At 30.3% G+C, this 20,127-nt stretch overlaps 1 protein-coding gene across 1 annotated transcript; it reads left to right on the plus strand.

Moving 5' to 3' along the window:
- The first annotated feature begins 16,107 nt into the window (after positions 1-16,107).
- On the plus strand, positions 16,108-17,927 carry LOC108836478 (EP1-like glycoprotein 2). Its single transcript, XM_018609631.2, has 2 exons — positions 16,108-16,943; positions 17,271-17,927. Exons 1-2 carry the CDS (start codon positions 16,148-16,150, stop codon positions 17,849-17,851), a joined length of 1,377 nt encoding a protein of 458 aa, XP_018465133.1. The 5' UTR covers positions 16,108-16,147; the 3' UTR covers positions 17,852-17,927.
- The last annotated feature ends 2,200 nt before the right edge of the window (positions 17,928-20,127 follow it).

The raw sequence follows: 20,127 nt of genomic DNA on the forward strand, positions 1-20,127 counted from the left end.
ATAATATATCACTAACGGCTAAATTGTAGCATTTCATATATTTAGACTCCCAATTTATTATCTTATTGATTATACCAAATGATCATAATTGAACTATTCGGTGGAAGCTATCACATTGATATGAACATTTATTTGAAAACTATGCCACTAAAGAATATTTATTAGAACATTTTTCTTTCATGAGCTGTAAATCTGGCATATGGTATTTGATATGTAATCTTCTACTTTTAATATTGTTGTGCTATCATTGACAATTACACATACTCTTAATATGTTAATCTATTCTATTACTTAACCAAACAATTAAATTAATAATATTTTATTTTACTTACTAAAAATAACTATTCAAATAAAAGTTTATAAATACAATCGTTTTAATGATTAAACTAGCTGTGTAATTATTTTCCTGTTTTGATAGGATATTTCGAAACAGTATATATATGAGATATTTACCAAATCTTAACTACTTATAATGTATAAATAGATTTTAATCCGCGTTTTCAAAGCACGGGTTTATTTTCCTTTATTTTTTTAAAAAAAATTGACAAATATTTACTAAATGTTATATTTTTATATATTTGTTTTTTTATAAAAGACTTAAACTTTTTTATTTTTCTTTATCATTTTTCATTTTAAAAAAATATAGGCCAGAGTACAATATCTGGACCCGAAGAACCAACCTGAAACCGACCCGAAAATCAGGGTCCCGAACCCGATCAGACCCGGGATAAATATCCGAATGAGTTCTAAATTGCTATATCCGAAGAATCGGTCCCGAATCTGACCCGAACCGAGAACCAAATGAGTACCCGAAGATATCCGAAATATATCTAAAAATATATGTTATAATTATATTTATAATTATTTTAAATTTTAAATTAATATTATAAGTTAACTATAGTAGTTATTTTCGGTACTTTTGAGTATTTTTGGATAAAATATGATAGTTTGGATAAAAGTTTACTCAAAAAACTGTATAAAATGTATATTTTTGGTTACTTTCGAATAATTTGGATACAAAAAATTTGAACCGAATCAGATACTTTGGTTACTTTGAGTACAAATAACCGAACCCGTTAGATACTTTGATTATTGGTTATTTTGCAGGTTCTTATGCATGAGAACCGAACTCATCCGGACCCAGAAAGACCCGACTCGAATCCGACCCGAAATTTTATAATACCCGAATGAGGTTTAATTTCAAAACCCGAATGGGGTTTAATTACAAAACCCGAAAAACTCGATATCCGAAAGAACCGTTCCGTACCCGAATGGGTATCCGAACGTCCAGGTCTAATGAGTATTTATGTTTAGAAAATTAAATTTTTTTTTAATGAATTAAGTTGGTATAACTCTGGTATATTAATTTTATTATGTGGTTAATTTTTTAATAAAAAAATTATATACTTTTAATAAAGATTTATACTTTTCAATGAAAAAATTCAAATTTTTTTATGAATGCTTAAATTATATTAAAAAGAAAAAACATAATAATTAAGTTATTAATTTTTGTTCACTACACAAAATATTAAGAATGGTTGAAAATAAATTATTTGAATTTGGAGAAAAAAATAAGAATTAGATCTGATTTCTTAATCGGCCCAAATGGCCCAAAAGAGATGATGTGGGCAGTGGACTGAATCCAAAAAATGACTCAATAAAAAATTGTTATTAATATTATTTGATTGTGCTTAATGAAATAAGCAATGTTAGTTAAAGAAAGAGCATGTTTAGGTAAAAAGCACAATAGGATCCTTCTTTAATAGTATAGATTTTGAAAACATTATCGAGGATGAGAATATTGACTACTGTTAAGATTTCGACAGTGTCTTAAACATTGTTTGGTAAAATTTTAAAGATGAACAATATCACTGAAGGCTCTTCTGGCCTCCCTGTTCACCATAGTCGCAGAGCTTTTTGCCAGTCATCGTGTAAACGAGAAGCTGACCTGAATGCTTTTTTATGGGCTGTGGAAACAATGGATAGCTTGAAGATAAAGAAAGTTATATTTGAAGCTTCATCAACGGAGGTGAGACAAACTCTCTTAGACCCGGATGGCTTCGTCAGCTGCCTGCCTTTGTCCCGGAGAATACTGGACCTGCTGCATTGCTTTGAGGATTGGACTGTTTTTCATGTCTCTGTTCAAAAAAACAGAGTAGCATCAGCGATAGCAGAGAGTGTAGTCACAGGCGCCCGTCTTCAATCATATGTTGCGTCTGGAGGTCCTCAATGGCTTGGCCAAATGATCACTCAAGAGAGGGGAACATAACTCCTCTAGTTCTTTACGAGAGAAGCCTCGAATCTATCACCTTCCATCGAAGGTTTTATCCTTCATGGGTGCTGTGGTACCTACTGGTATCTGTATTTTCTTATGCTTTTTTCGTACTGTCTTTTTCTTTAAGTCTTTCTGTCTATGGGTATTCCCAAAATCTATACTCTGGCCTTTCATGGTCTTTCATTTGAATGAAGTATTTCAGTGTTAAAAAAAAAAGACAACACATTACAGTTCATGTTTAACTATCAGAGGTACAAATCAATATTTAAATTTTTATAAGTCCCATGAATGAAATAGATACCAATATTAATATCAATATCTTCTCTATTTTTCATTTACCCTCAATTTTATGTGAATTAATATTGACAATCACCATCTATCCTATTAAAACTGAAGTACAAATGAGAAATAACCCTAATTTTTTCTTAATATTTACTAATCATGCCACTGCCTTAAAACTACTCTTTAATACATCATTAAAAGGCCTTCCCGTCATTTAACAACTGCCCATAACCAGCCTTAACCTTATAGGCCTAATTAGACATCACGTTTGATCTTTGCGACCACATTTCCCAATTAATTTGTGCATAATACAGTTTACATATATTAGTAAAGCAAGCATGTAAAACCAAGTGCATAAAAATATAGCTATCCATTTAACAACTATATGTAAATATGTTATATATATATATATATATTTCACGTTACGATATTAAAATAATAATAATAATAATGGAGTTAAAAAAATAAATATATAAACATATAATACCCAACTATATTGGAACTACAGTATAAGAATACAAAAAATTAAGGTTATTAATTTCACATTATATTAAACTATTAGGCATAGGCATGCGGATTGGGTTTCTTCGGTTAATTCAGGATTCAGTTAGTTTGGGTAATCTCAACGAAGTGAATAAAAAAAAATTCGGGTCAGTTTCCGGTTCGTTCGGTTTGAAAAAAGTTTACAATAGTTTTTGGTTTTGTGGTTAATTCGGTTAAATCTTCAGTTTAAATTGAATAAAATTCAAAAACATTGGTTATTTCGGTTTAGATTTGGTTATTTTGTCTAATTCTATTTAAATTTTTTGTTAAGATTGGTACTGTTTGGTAGTTTAAAAAAAGTTGAACTAACCGATTATTGAACCGGATCAAACCGAAAACCATATTTTTTTAGTTAACCACAACATGAACAATCAACAAATATTATAAAAATTATAAAAATTACAAATAAATCATTAATTTTATCTATTACAAATAAGAAAAAACCCGTGCGGACGCACGGGTCAAAATCTAGTCTTATATATTAAAATAGAAGTCACAACCTTAATTCATATGTGATTTATTTTTTAAAAATGGATCATAGCTAGAAATCAGTTTTCATTCATTTATTACTAAAGTTATGGCTCAATAATATATCATTCCTTATATGTACAACAATTGACTCCTATAAAAACAGATTGGTTAACAAACACATATTTGAATTCTATGTAAATATTTTAAAAATATTTTAACAAGATCTTAATTTTCAGGAAGTTTATGTAAATGTGTTAATTAATTTTGTAGCAATGAACTATTATTATGCATTAATATATATTCAATTATCGTTTATAAAACAAAACACAAAATTATATCTTATTTTTATCTATTTTATAATAATAATAATAGTTCATGCTAAAATAAAAATATTATATTGAATTAAAGATGATAACTTATATTAAATTGATAAATTTATAATTTTATTTTCATAAATATAAAATATTTATGCTATAATATAGTATGATGGCATAAATACTTAACATTCCCAATGATACATGTATAAATTTGACATATCTTAGACTTTTGTATATAAAAAGAATATTTTTAAATGAATAAACATATAAAATTTTGCTAAAAGAAAATACGACTTTAAAGGTTTACGGGTCAGAATTGAATATAAATTTGATACAAAATAATTTTCAAATATTTTGTTTCATGCATATATTAAGTTGTTAATAGCTAAATCCGAATACAATAACATAAATATATAATAAAAAGCGACAAATACATGTGATATGTGATTGTTTAAACTATTGATTGGTTACACCATGTAAACTATAAAATTATTATATTTGAAATAAATATATAAACATTTAAATATATGGTTAACGTTAAAATTGTATACCACTAATGAATTAAAATAAATATATATGTTTATAAAATTAAAAAAAAACATCCACACGGTTGTGCGGATCGAGATCTAGTATATAATATTAAAGTAGAATCTCTAAATAGAATCATGTCTTAGATTATTTAAGTTATTTATACATACTTTTTTGAAATATTTTTAATTATTTTGCCAACTGTATTATTCAACCAATCGGAAATGAGACTTTTAGACCACTCATATTGCAGCAAAGAGTATCTCTCCACCAATCAGAAGTCCTATCCAAGCCCAATATTATTATCATCAAAGTTTCTGTTCCCATCCATCGTTAACTATACGACCCTATATCATAAAATTTACACTGGTGTATTGGTAAACAGGAACCAGGAAGGACAAAGGTTTCTTCTCTAGATAGATTCCATAGAATTCGGTGGGGAGGTTGAACAATTTTTAATGCAAATTAGGTCTGGACATTTTAACCTGGAAGAGAGAGGTTTCTTCTCTAGATAGATTCCATAGAATTCGGTGGGGAGGTTGGTCAATTTTTAATGCAAATTAGGTCTGGATATTTTAATCCGGACCTGAAAACCCGAACTAGAGTCGATCTAAAAATATCTGATCCGAAACTAAACCGAAAATTTATTATAAGTACCTTTTGGATCTAAATTTCTCTTACCCGAAAGAACCAGAACCGAAAAGAATTGATCTGAATAAACGTAGACCCGAAAATAACCGACCTGAATATACCCAACCGAATATACCCAACCCGATAGTAATGATAGAACCGTATTTTATAAACTACGGATTGCTGAATATTGTAAAGAATAAAAATGATAAAACTATACCAAAGAGTAAGAAAAAGATGATACAACTGCAGAGGCGAGATATTATCTCTTTCCTTAACTCAAAATAAGTCCCGTAGTGCGACGGTTCGATAACGTAATGAGTCCCAGGATACAACTGCAAACAATCTTCTGAATTTGCGTCACTCTATCAGAAGCCTGGCGAAACTAGTTTTGTGTTGTACTCTCAGACACAAGAAATAAAAAAAAATACTAACATGACTATTCAATATAGGAGATTGTGGTTTTTCTTTTGGTATTTGATGTGTATCTCTTTCTACATTGCCATGAGGCTTTATATAGAAAATAATGAGAAGCACAAGTTTCATTTTTTAACATAAAATGAAACCTCCCATGGTGCACTAATGGAGTCTTTATTTCTTGTCATTATTATGTGAATTCATTTCACATTTTGACCAAGAAACTAAATAGTATAATTATTATTATTTGACTCATTAAAACAAAATAATATACTTTAAATGGATTTCATTTTTTATATTTTATCAATATAAAAGATCCAACATATATTTGGTTTATAAGATTAAGTTAATGAACATGAAGTCCAACTAACAAATCAAAAACCCAAATCCAAATATCTAATGTGTATATTTGTAACTTTATACAAGTTTCTCAAATCACACACATTAAACCTCCATTTCTCATTCACATTAACTCTATTTTTAGCATATGAATACATTGCTAAAAAAATAGTTCCAACAATCCCCCACATGAATAGAAATGCTTCTAGACACTAGACGACTCGACAGACTTGACTTTCTAGACAAGACTCGACAAGACTCAACAAGACTCAACTAAGGACTTTTGAGAGTACAAACGAGAAATTCCCTGCATGATGAGTTGGTAGCAAATTTTCAGCCTTGAACCAGTCATTGTTAATAGCTATCGGATTTACTCGGCCAGGAGGTGGCCATGATGTCTTGAACCTCCCGGGCTTTGGTGCAAACCTAGACAATAGCCAAAACACAGTTTCATTCTCTCACAAAACCAATTTTTCTATTGTGTTCATTTTGGCCGTGAACATTCCTGGTAATCATGAGTGAACTTTAGAGAATATAGCCATTTTATTCTCCTAGAAACGGCCCCATTTCACACCCACAAGGTGATTTGCCATTAGTTTTGTTTAGAGGAGTATCATGTACTACTCCATTCATATCTCAAAACAATTGGCACAAATCATTAAAAGCAAATGCTTATCCTCTATTCCTTACATGTAGCACTGTTTAATCATCCTAGGAACTGGGTATAGACCGAAGTCTTACAGTGCTTTGGGCAGATTTAGTTTGACTTAGTTGTCTCCTTGAACCTATTTCTTGGGATCTCCAATCTGATAAGTAGAGTTACCGCCAAACCTCATCTTAGTTCATAGGCTAAACCCATTCCTCTTGATGATATTACAATTTGATCTCATGACACACCTTTAATAACAGGATCCTAGGTTGTCATCACATTGAACATAATCTATTGAGATTAGTCGAGATCAATTGTTTAATGATTTTTGTCATCTTTTTTTTTCCTCAAGATACAATCTATCTTATTAAAATAGAAACATTCTGTTGGACCTAACATTTATTTTGTAAGTTTTTAAATTAAATACACTTTTATACTTTATAGTTAAACATACATTAAATCACTAATGTTTCTTTCTTTATACTACTATTCATGTTTCCAAACAATATACTTATTTCTTTATACTACTATCAATGTTTCCAAACAATATATTTTTATACTACTATTAATGTTTCCAAACAATACAATAAGTAATCTTAGTTATTTTATATCTATCATTTTCTCTTTAAAATTTTGTAGAAACGTCATAATTTCATAAATTGCCAAATAATAAACTTTAAAACTTAGATTATAAGATTACAAATTATGAAACTATTACAATTTAAATCCAATTAGATTACATATCGGTCATCCATCAGTTCAATCGGTTAGTCTCGGGTTTTAGTGATTTTTTGATATGAATATTGTAAAAACATAAATTGAATTGTCAGATCTCCAGATTAACCGGTATTGTCACAATCGGGTTGAATTTAAAAACACTGATTTAAATGCAAAGATATTTTAAATACACACTCTTTAAAAATTACCAAAATATTTGTTAAGTTATTAGTGAAATTTTTCATCGTAAAATATCCCGCGCTTCAAATGCGCGGGTCAAAATCTAGTTAACCATTATAAACAAAACTCAGTGTATGACACTAGTTTTCTTTTTTTTTTATAGAAAAAAATCATAGTTTGATAACTATCACTAAATTCATTTGGCCTCTTGCCAATAACTTTATATGGTAAGCAAAGCTTCCCCCACATTTCTTGAGATAGTTCAAAATCATGCATATTTACATTTAACATCTCTTAAGAGTTTAGAAAGTTAATCTACAACTCTTTTAGATTTAAATGAATAATAAAAACAATTTCGAAAATTGTTACAATTTCCTTTAGAATATATTTCATTCTCGAAAAATCACATTTTAGATACAACTATTTTGATAGTTCTCTCAAGTTGATTTAGAAATCCAACTTGTATATATTTTGATTTTTTTTTCCAAAATATATTTTTGCTTTATAGCAAATATACATATCAATACATGATATTATTTGTACCATCAAAAGTACCATTCTCTATAATCATTTTCAGCCATATTGACTTTAGAAACTACAATACACATGTCAATTTCAGTCATATTGATCTGAAAATTTCTCATTGGTTTTGCATGGTCAACCTTTTTAAATGGTGCATTTAAGCATTGACGAAATACAAATGTTTTGATCAATATCAACAAACATTTTATTTCTTATGGCAAATGATTTATATGTGGCAGACCTCTCCCAAATTTTATTTGGGGCGTCGACTCACAAAAATCCATTTCCATTCATATAACATGATCCCTTAAGAATCAAAATGTTATTTATGACAATGGTTTTACCATATTTTTGAAACATGAATCAGTTTTCTTTTCTCATGGTCAATCACTTAATAATCAAATTAAGCTGTTCCAAAAAATCTGAAATCACAAAATCAAAACGTTAATCACATTCTTGATAATTAAAGCACAATAATTAACTTTAACCAAGTCAAAGCAACCATTAACCAAGTCAAGAAAAAACGTTTTAACTTGATGGAGATCCTGTTTGCATCGAAACAAAAACAAGATATCATTAGTGCATATAATGAGAAAAAAATGAATTTTTATCCCATAGAAATCATCAACAAAAATAATCTGATGGAATGAACAGATTCTTTATCACCATAAATCTCCAATTCCTGTTTTCATGATAAAACTCTTCACAAAATAATCAGTTTTGTTAGTATAATAATACAAACAAAAATTTACTAGAAAGATTATTTTGAAATAATCCTATAGATCTGACTCCGGCATCTTTTTCCAAAGATCAATCAACCTGTTCTTAAAAAAAAACTTTTACAATAATCAGTCCGGTTAGTGCAAAGCAATAAACGGATATTTTGAGTTAAGACTGATAGAACCGTATTTTATAAACTACGGATTGCTGAATATTGTAAAGAATAAAAATGATAAAACTATACCAAAGAGTAAGAAAAAGATGATACAACTGCAGAGGCGAGATATTATCTCTTTCCTTAACTCAAAATACGTCCCGTAGTGCGACGGTTCGATAACGTAATGAGTCCCAGGATACAACTGCAAACAATCTTCTGAATTTGCGTCACTCTATCAGAAGCCTGGCGAAACTAGTTTTGTGTTGTACTCTCAGACACAAGAAATAAAAAAAATACTAACATGACTATTCAATATAGGAGATTGTGGTTTTTCTTTTGGTATTTGATGTGTATCTCTTTCTACATTGCCATGAGGCTTTATATAGAAAATAATGAGAAGCACAAGTTTCATTTTTAACATAAAATGAAACCTCCCATGGTGCACTAATGGAGTCTTTATTTCTTGTCATTATTATGTGAATTCATTTCACATTTTGACCAAGAAACTAAATAGTATAATTATTATTATTTGACTCATTAAAACAAAATAATATACTTTAAATGGATTTCTTTTTTTATATTTTATCAATATAAAAGATCCAACATATATTTGGTTTATAAGATTAAGTTAATGAACATGAAGTCCAACTAACAAATCAAAAACCCAAATCCAAATATCTAATGTGTATATTTGTAACTTTATACAAGTTTCTCAAATCACACACATTAGACCTCCATTTCTCATTCACATTAACTCTATTTTTAGCATATGAATACATTGCTAAAAAAATAGTTCCAACAAGTAACACTATGATTTTTTGTGTTTTATTTTATAAAAAAATATTTTATGATTTTGGTAGAAATATTTTTTGTTAACAATATAAATATTTGTTATTATTTTGTAACATTTTAAGTAATATGAAGTTTTAAAATGTAAAATTTAGAGTTTAAAATGTTTTATTTTAATTATTAATAGTTTAATCTAAGTTATTTTTGTAAAATTTTAGATATATATGACAAATATCAACTAAATTTGAGTAATTTTACGTATATCATGTCTTTTTAGATCCTAAATACGACCCGATTCGGACCAGATATGGAACTGTACATTACGGATATTTTATAGATATTTTAATTATTGACCTCAACCGACCCAGATCCGAACTCGAACCGAAAATTTACAAGTATTTATTGTATCCAAATGTTTAAGACCCGTAAGATCCGGACCTGAAAGAAACCGCAGGAACCCGACCTGAAGATCCAAACGCTCAGGCCTGCTGCAAATCATCTGTGAGAAACTGAAACATTTCAAAAATTTTGAAAGATTAGTTACATACATTTTACAAATATTTATTTTTTAAATGAAATTTCAAAAAGAGAACGATCATGCGCTTTGATAACACGGATCAAAATCTAGTATATAATAAAGATCATCAGACTCAGGTCTTCAACCTCCTAGTCCATCTCTTTGGTCATACCGTCATAGAATGCAGTAGGATTTGCCGGGGCCATTGCAAACGCTCATCACCAGCGTCAGAATGCGCGTCTTGTCACAAAAAAATGTTACGAGTCTCCACCAGTTGCAATGAATCGTTGCATGGTTTCAGAAGAACACAAACGACAATGCATCTTACTTTGTTTTCATTAAATATATACATATAGAGAGAGAAAAGATGGTGACTTATCCAAACCTTTTAATACTTCTATGCAGCGTTATAATAAGATGAAATCATTTTATGTTCTATCTTCTTCGGTGTGTTGTCTCTTGACCAAGTATAACGGTTGCTCGTCGGCGACGGATAAAGCGTGTGGGGACAAGTATACGAGTGATTGTAAGTGTTTAGGGCTTTTCTACAACAGGAAGACTTCAAGGTGTTGGATGGGTTATGAGTTATGAGCTCAAGACAATGATTAGAACCGGAGACTCTTCGCTGGTTGCTTATGTCAAGGCTCATAATGCTATCAAGAAGTCAGTTCTTTGAGTTGTGAAAGGTCATATGAGACTATTGTGTTGTGTGTTTAAAAATGTCAAAATTTGTTTGTTTATCCTTATGAAAAAGGTGCACTGCTTCTCAAGCTACACCATAATAAAGTGAAATGAATGAAGCTGATGAATCAATTTCAGATATATGTATACTTTTGGAAACTGATATTTTGTCAGAGTAGTGCACGAGCCCACGTGCAAGTAAACACTATTGACATGTCAGGCAATTATGGAACATAACTTTTATTTCCACTATAGAATAATGTCAGTAGCTGGTAAAATAAATCGAAAACATCCAAGGAGGAGGGTATATTAGCGAATGTGCTTCAAGAAAACGAATAAGATACGTCCTACGATGCTTTGAAGCCGCGTCACGTTTATTGGATGTGATAGGCTTCTATTCGTTTCGTAAGATTTTGTCGAGTGGCCCTAGTCAATGCTTGTTGTTACACGTATGTGTATATCACGTCATTTGGTTTATAATTTTACTATATAAATGTGAACTATAACACCAACCAACAGAATTTAAATTGATTGACAAACTTAACCTGATCTACGTTAACGGGAAAATGGTTGACCAGAAATAAGATATTTAAAGAGGAAGCAGATTGGAGAGAAAAGACCTAAAATAAAAACCGAAAGAAGTATAAGACCAAGATTATAAACTAATATGGTGGTGAAAAAATCTAATCAAGATACAACAACTCTTATTCACATCCAAACTAGCAGAAACTAACGAAGCGAAGCTGGCAATGTCTGTCGACTGTCGACTGTCGGTGTCAGATTATAAGCTAATAATATTATAACTTGTCTAATCTAAATATATATCTTAAATTTCTTTATAAACCACTATTAGTTCATATTGTTAGCTTTATCTTATATGTATTTGAGTATGTAATTTTGTGTACTCGATTAATTAAAACGAAAATGGATAAGATTAATCAACTATTATTCTCTCTAGGGACAGCTCTAAATGAGCTGATTCAAGCATAATTTGTCCAGACTGCAGAGTCTATTTGTTCTTCATTTTCTCTACAAATGTAAGCTTTATCATTGTTTACTCTTCATGGATTCTAACATTTACAGAACCATTAATTTTAAAATTATTCCTATTTCAACTTTCCGTCAGTATCATTTGATAGCTTTTGTTTTAAAAGAAGCCAGCTTGCAGTGCCTAGTGAAAGATATTATTTTATAGTCACGTTATCCATTCTAAAGCAGATGCCATGGAATGATTTTCATTCACCAAGTGGGGATCACGCAAAAGCTAGTCCATATAGAACTGCAGAAATCTCACTTAAGAAAAAATGTAAGTGTTTCTAAAAGTTGCTTTCGAGTAATGATGTTCAAACCATTACCTCGCTGCTGGTCCAACATTTTCGATTTTTTCTTGATGCACTATGTTCACTTAAAACTTTGTACATTTGTTATTCATGTAAATTTTTATTCGTGCTCTATATACAACTATAAGTTTCGCTTAAAATTGTGATATTCTAAGCGGTCGCGTTCCTTTTACTATGCTTCGGACAGGCCTCGTCAGTTCACTACCTCGACTATCTTCAAAAGTTACTCTTTTCTTTATACTTAACTGAATACATTTTCACTGCGTTTGTTTTTCCTTTTTGTAGTTTTTGATATGTCACAGATTAGTGTTTCTCTAGATGTATCGAAAATCTCAAGATCCCATGTGCCTGTTTGTTTACATCGCTCTGTCAAGCGAATCATTACGTTTCCATGAAGTTATTCAGCTTGTCAAGTCCTCGTTCGCCTCTAATGAAGTTTATTATTGTTAGGATCAAACTCAAGTTTAGGTTCCATACTTGTTCTGGTTTGACATGATAACGTTTAATGTTTATGATTTAGAGTTATTATTGGGTTCATTCTAGGGGGTGAACCTTTAGGTTCACCAATCAATAGAAACTTGTTATTTTAGATTGAGTATCTTTTAAAAAAGGAAATAAAATAATTGTCAAATTGCATTATGTTTTTAAAATAAACGTAAAATAAATAAAAATAGTAATTAACAAAAAACGAATTTTTGAAAAATAATTTTAAATCCGCCAGCAAAAAACTATACCCTAAACTCTAATCCTAACCCCTAAACCCTTGGATAAATCATAAACTCTAATTCATAAATATCAAATTCTAAATAATAAAAACACTGAATTTTTAATTCTAAATCTTAAACCTTTAGATAAATTCTAAACCTTAGGATTTATATGTAGTTATTTTAAAAATACATTTATACAATTACTATTACTTTTATTTATTTTTTCTTTTTTATTTTAAAACATAATATAACTTGACAATTATTTTATTTTTTTTTTCAAAAGATACTCAATTTAAAATAACTAATTTCTATTGGTTGGTGAATTTAAAGGTTCACCTTAGGGTGTGAACCCAAGAAAAATTCTATGATTTATGTTGTTTTCGCTGTATTTTCAGTATCCCGTAATATTTGGGATTTATATTTGTCAGCATTTATTGGTGCCCTTTTATTGGAGACACATGTAATAATACGATACAGAGATCTCAGCAACCCGTGGATGCGTGTACTTCAAAACCACGACTGTGATGTTTTTTTATTATAGATGAAATTATACCCACAGCTTTGATGAAATTATATCCACGACTGTGGATGCGTGCACTGTGATGTTCATCTTTTTTAATATGGCAATTACATGGTCAGTGTTTGTTAACTTTATTTATAATTTGCGTGTACTACAAGCTTTGTTTTTTTATTATAGATGAAACCATGTTTTTTTCAGTCAATACCACAAATACAGGTCATAAACTATGCTTCAGTAGATATATACTAAGATGTAGACGTCGTTCAAAAAAAAAACTAAGATGTAGACAAAAAAAATCATGATTTATGTCTTCTAGAAAACAATATTGTAAGGAAAATATCAAAATATATTAACAAAGGGTAAGTATAACAGAATTTATCATAAACTTATGACAAAATAACTAATATGATGTTAAAAAAAACTGTCCATGTCGATGATTAATGATCAATATAATCAAAACCAAAAGTTAAGCTTCTTGTGTCTTGTCATTGTTACATTAAGACACAAAAGCATAACAAATCGATGTGATTAATATTTGCCGACAGTACAATCTCAATAATTTAGATAACGTTGATATTTCGTCAGCAGTTATTGTTGATGGTCTTTGATATATGCGACGAACAGATCTAAAAGCATCCGAGAAGCGGAGAAACTGCGTGTTCTAAGGATAACCGAACACCTCAGTACCAAAAGCTGTCCCGTCTCCTTATGCAACCATCACCATCAGGCTCAGTGCACTGTATTGGATGTTTTTCTCACTAAATAACAGATACAATCATTAACTTAAATTATTGTCTTGATGTTTAGAACTTAGAGCATCATTTAGTGGTCAATTTCTCAACACTGAGTCTATCATATTATTATCTTAATAATTTGGTTGAATAATTAGATTTAGTGTAAAATAAAAGCATGTGAATTAGGAAAGACTTGTTGGCTTCATAGTTTTTTTTAGAACAATAGAAAATACCTTCGTTCAGAGACAATCTTTTTTTCTGATCTCTCTCTCTCTCTTCTAATGTTTGATTGTTTAATACTTTTTCTAGCTAGAGATTGTTCTGCACCGATGTAGTTGCTCTACTATATACAGTGAAATATTAATTGAACCAAAAACTCAATTTGGAACTATGAAATTATATTAATTTATAGAAATATTAATTTATACATTATTAATTTAAACAAGTTATATTGTACAATAGTTTCAACACACAACACCTTCTATATCATTTTCTCTTTCTTCCACATCAGTTTCTTTCTCTTCCATTTAAAAATTCAATACCCAATAATTTTTATACTTTACAATGGTTTGTTTAATAAAATTCAACACCCTACTACTTTTATTTTCATATTATTATTTTGTTCTAAATCTTTTATTTGTAATTACATATTAATAATAATTATTAATTTAAATTAAATTGCAATACTTAAGAACTATATAAATGATTAAATAATTTATCTTTAATTTTATAATTTTAATAAAAATATCAATTATTAAAGACGAGAAATATAAAAATTTATTATTAAAAAAATCACATAGTATAGAAACGAGAGTTTATGAGAAGGTAAAGATGATTTTTTCTGTATCTAAATCTAATAAAATTCAACACCCTACTACTTTTATTTTCATATTATTATTTTGTTCTAAATCTTTTATTTTTAATTACATATTAATAATAATTATTAATTTAAATTAAATTGCAATACTTGAGAACTATATAAATGATTAAATAATTTATCTTTAATTTTATAATTTTAATAAATATATCAATTATTAAAGACGATAAATATAAAAATTTATTATTAAAAAAATAACATAGTATAGAAACGAGAGTTTATGAGAAGATAAAGATGATTTTTCTGTATCTTTCTATTTATATAGTATGAAAAATGATAAACTTTGATATATTTTTATAAAAAATAAAGAATTTAATATATAAAAATTGAATCAAATAATATAAAAGAGAAAGAAAAAAACTCAGCACAACCAATAAAAAAAAAGTCACCAGCCCCACCTTTTCTCCAGGCAATGAGATCACGCCACATCGTCTGTCTCTTTCCTCCTCACCCAAATTCAACGGGTTTAAAAATTTAAACGAGTTGAATGACAACTCATTTTAAACACACAATTAAACACATCACTGGACTTAGTCAACTGTTGAAATTGTGTTTTAAACACACCATTGCATATAGTATTAGGTAAAGCTTTATGTAACCATTTTTAATGACACAAGATGCCTGCCCAGCTAATCTTTAAGAGAATCAGTAGTGATGAATAATCCGACTTCAATTTTTTTAAAAATGATCTTTTACACATGGCTTCATATTTTTCTGGTTAAACGGTAATAATTTAGTAATGAGTGACAAAACTCAAATCTAGGATAGATTAATTTAGTTGACTAAAAAAAGATAGAAGAATTTACGTTTTGCCTCAAGTTCTCCTCTAACGATCAGTCTACCGCCGTTTGGTTTACATTTTATTTTGGTTAGACCATACCATTATCTTTATTCAAAATTATCTTTTTCAGAACAGTTTCATATGTTTGTTATTCACATATATTATATTACAGAAGTATACATGATTTATGAGTTACGAAAGCTTTAATTGGTCGTGTTAAAAAAAAACTTTAATTTGTAGCCGCGGGAATATTCGGAAATTCTCAGTAGACTGACACAAATTAACCTTATCCAAAAATCACAACTCAGCCGTCGGCCCACTTTGTACAGCGCGAATTTGAATGAGATGTTTAGTCAAGTCGCTGACTTTTCAAACAAATACAGCCAATAGAACCTATAAATAAACTCAACTCTTATTACAAAACCATCTCACACTCCACAAAACACAAAAAGAAATGACCAAACCAATCATGCTTCGGTTTCTAATCGTGGCACTCGCCATTGCCACTGTCTCATTGGTCACAGCCCAAGTCCCACCGGAGAAACAGTTCAGAGTCGTAAACAACGACGAGTTTGGCGACTACATCACCGAGTACGACGCGAGCTACAGATTCATCAACTCACCCAACGCAAGCTTCTTCACAAGACCGTTCCAGCTCTTGTTCTACAACACCACCCCTAGCGCCTACGTCTTAGCCCTCCGTGTCGGACTCAGAAGCGAGGAGTCGCTCATGCGTTGGATCTGGGACGCAAACCGCAACAACCCCGTGGGCGAAAACGCAACTCTCTCACTCGGCCGCAACGGTAACCTTGTCCTCGCCGAGTCAAACGGCCGAGTCAAGTGGCAGACCAACACGGCCAACAAAGGCGTCACAGGATTCCAAATCTTACCCAACGGCAACATCGTGCTACACGACAAAAACGGCAAGTTCGTTTGGCAGAGTTTTGATCACCCCACCGACACACTCCTCACCGGACAATCGCTTAGAGTCAACGGACCTAACAAACTCGTCAGCCGTAAATCCGACATGGACGGCTCGGATGGTCCCTACAGCATGGTTCTTGACACCAAAGGCTTGACCATGTACGTTAACAAAACAGGTCAGCCGTTAGTATACGGCGGATGGCCCAACCACGACTTCCGCGGCACCGTAACGTTCGCCGTTAGAAGAGAGTTCGACAACTTAACGGAGCCGTCAGCTTATGAGCTCCTCCTAGAACCCGCACCACAACCAACGACAACTAATCCAGGTAACCATGGTTTGCTGAAGTGGGGGACAACACTGGAGCGGTCCGGTGTACTCCATTTCTTAATATTTAAATGTTCAAAATTTTAATATATACATTTTATAAAGGAAATTATTAAAATAATTTAAAATATATTTTTTGGTAAAAAATATTTTACATAATTTATATGAAAATATTTGTTTTTGTTTCGTCAAATTTCATAATAATATTATTTTGATATTTTAAAACATAACTGATTTTTAAACTAGATATTTATTTTAAAATCCAAATATTTTTCTCCCCACAATCTTCATAATTTTTTTTTAATAATATTATTGAACCGGCCTGCAGGTAACAACCGTCGTTTACTCCAATCCCGACCAATTGGAAGCGGAGATGGAACTCTAAACCTGAACAAGATCAACTACAACGGAACCATCTCATATCTCAGACTCGGCTCCGACGGTAGCCTCAAGGCCTTCTCGTGGTTCGACCCAGCCACGTACCTCACATGGGAAGAGTCCTTCTCTTTCTTCTCCACTTACTTCGTCAGACAATGCGGCTTACCGTCGTTCTGCGGCGACTACGGTTACTGCGACCGTGGAATGTGCGTTGCGTGCCCTACACCCAAAGGGTTACTCGGATGGAGCGACCAATGCGCACCACCTAAAACGACGCAGTTCTGCAGCGGAGGCAAAGGTAAGGCCGTGAATTACTACAAGATCGTCGGCGTTGAGCATTTTACTGGGCCTTATGTTAATGATGGACAAGGCCCAACTTCTGTGAACGATTGCAAGGCTAAGTGCGACCGTGATTGCAAGTGTTTGGGTTACTTCTACAAGGAGAAGGACAAGAAGTGTTTGATCGCTCCTCTTCTTGGTACACTCATCAAAGACGCCAACACTTCTTCTGTTGCTTACATCAAGTATTAGTGTGTGTTCACTTGAGATTTATTTAATGAATAATCGGTGAGTTTTGTAATGATTTTGTTAAGGCTCACCGTTTTTTTTTAAATAATTGTATTGCCATTGTTTAATCTGAATAAAAGCTTTTCTTCGAGTTAAAAATAAAATAAAATATGAATAAAAGCCATAGGTTTTGTGTTTATATCTATGTATACATTTAATAATCGGAGGACTATATGAGTATTAATTATGTCAATAAGTGTATTTTTGCTTGTGTTACGATCCAATAAAGAATATCGAGACAACTCGATATTGTTGTACATTTTCATATTTAGACAAAAATATACTTGTTTTCCCTTTTCAGAACATGCATTTAATGGTTTTACTTTTACATTAAGAAAATCGAGACAACTCGATATTGTTGTACATTTCATAATTCTGTTAGTTAATGATTTGATTTGATTTCCGGGGGACCATTATCTATGCTGATTACTCTGTGTCTGAATGAGTAAGAAGAAAACACAAAACTAACAAAAATATAAATTTTCAGTGAATTTAGAAGACTCAAAACATAAGAGAGTAGGTAGTAATGGATTCTACTATAAACAAGGAATCAACAAAAGTTACGTTATCATGTTTTAAATATTTATAAATTTTGGATACTGGATACACCCAGTTAAATTTCTAAATATGATTGGTCACTGCCTCCCTTAGTGGCATCAAAAAATAAGTAAATAACTATCCGTAAACATATTAATATAATAATAGAAAATTATGTAGATGAGAAAACTTCAAATAAGTAAATGCAAGCGTCCATTGCGGATCTTTGAGATTGGGACCTCCATAGATTTTATTTGTTTTTGGTCCTTACTAAGAAAAATCGTATTTGTTTGAATATAACACTAGATTTTGATCCGTGCTTCAAAAATGTATGTTTTTTTTAGTTATAAAGTAACCGACCTAAAGTCAAACTCAAAAGTTTCAAATATCTATTTGGGTCTGAATATTTAGAACCTAAAGTATCCAGATAAAAAGGAACCGTTCTGAATACTTAAATACTTGAATACCCAGACCTACTCTTTCATTATATTTTGTGTATCTTACATAAGTATTACATTTGTTAAATTGTTATGGTTTAAGATTTACTTGGAAATTTCTTTAGCCTATTAAATAGAATAGATCTGTGGGGATACTAATAATTTTTAAATATATCTTAAATATTTTTTATTATAATACCTTTTACAAAAAAATTAGTTGAGGTAATATATATATTTTTGTTAACATATGATTTGCAAAAATCTTTTTTTTTTATAAAATTTGATTTTGTAAATATTTGAAATTATATAATGTAAGATGACATGATACAATATGTTTAATGATATATACTCATTTTAATAATTAATATCTAAATACTATAGATGATGATCATAAAATATAGTGTATAACATTAAAATGAAGGGTAATAATAATTTTTTTTTAAAATAAAAAATTGAACCATGTTTTTAATTGCACTTGGTCAAGATTAACTGAGGGAATCAAATTAGTTGTACTTGTTAATGTGGTCCACTTGTTCTTCCTTTCATCGAGATTATGAGAATGATAAATGTTAATGTGTTAGGGCATTAAGCAATGAGACACGAGTGCTAATATTTTTTTTTTTTTTAGAATCACGAGTGCTAATATGAGTTGCATAAATATGAATGCACATGAAGGGCTGAGTTCCCATAATTTGATTCCTTCAGTTTACGGTAACAATATTAATTGATACTATCGTTATATAATTAAATAAAATTAAGGTTATACCAAAATATAGTGTTAGTTAATGAAAGAGACCAAACAACTTGCATAAGTAGATTTTTCAAGAATACTTTCTTTTGAATAGTATAGATTTTAACTAAGAGAGGGTAAGTGAAGATTCATTGAGCTTTGTTTAGTACAGGTTACATTATGTATCCATTAGTATCAGTTACCGGTTCTTTATAGTTTTTCTTTTTTTTTTCACATGAGTAAAGTATAACGTGAAAATACTGATAGTTGATTTTTTTTTTTTTGAAACTGGGATAGTTGATAGTTGATATTTATAATTGAACTATATATGTTTTCAGAATTTATACGTAACAAATAAAAATAGTGTTTATGTTAATTATCCTTTTCAAGTACTATTGTTTAGAAATAGTAGGGCGGCAATATTCGATTGATGACAATGATTGCTAAGCTGAATATAAACATAATTATAATTTTAATGGCAACAAATATTCAAATAAAGTAAATAGTTACAATACTTAAATGCTAATCGTACAGAT

The sequence above is a fragment of the Raphanus sativus genome, chromosome 9 (genome assembly GCF_000801105.2).
Source record: "Raphanus sativus cultivar WK10039 chromosome 9, ASM80110v3, whole genome shotgun sequence".
Taxonomy (NCBI): domain Eukaryota; kingdom Viridiplantae; phylum Streptophyta; class Magnoliopsida; order Brassicales; family Brassicaceae; genus Raphanus; species Raphanus sativus.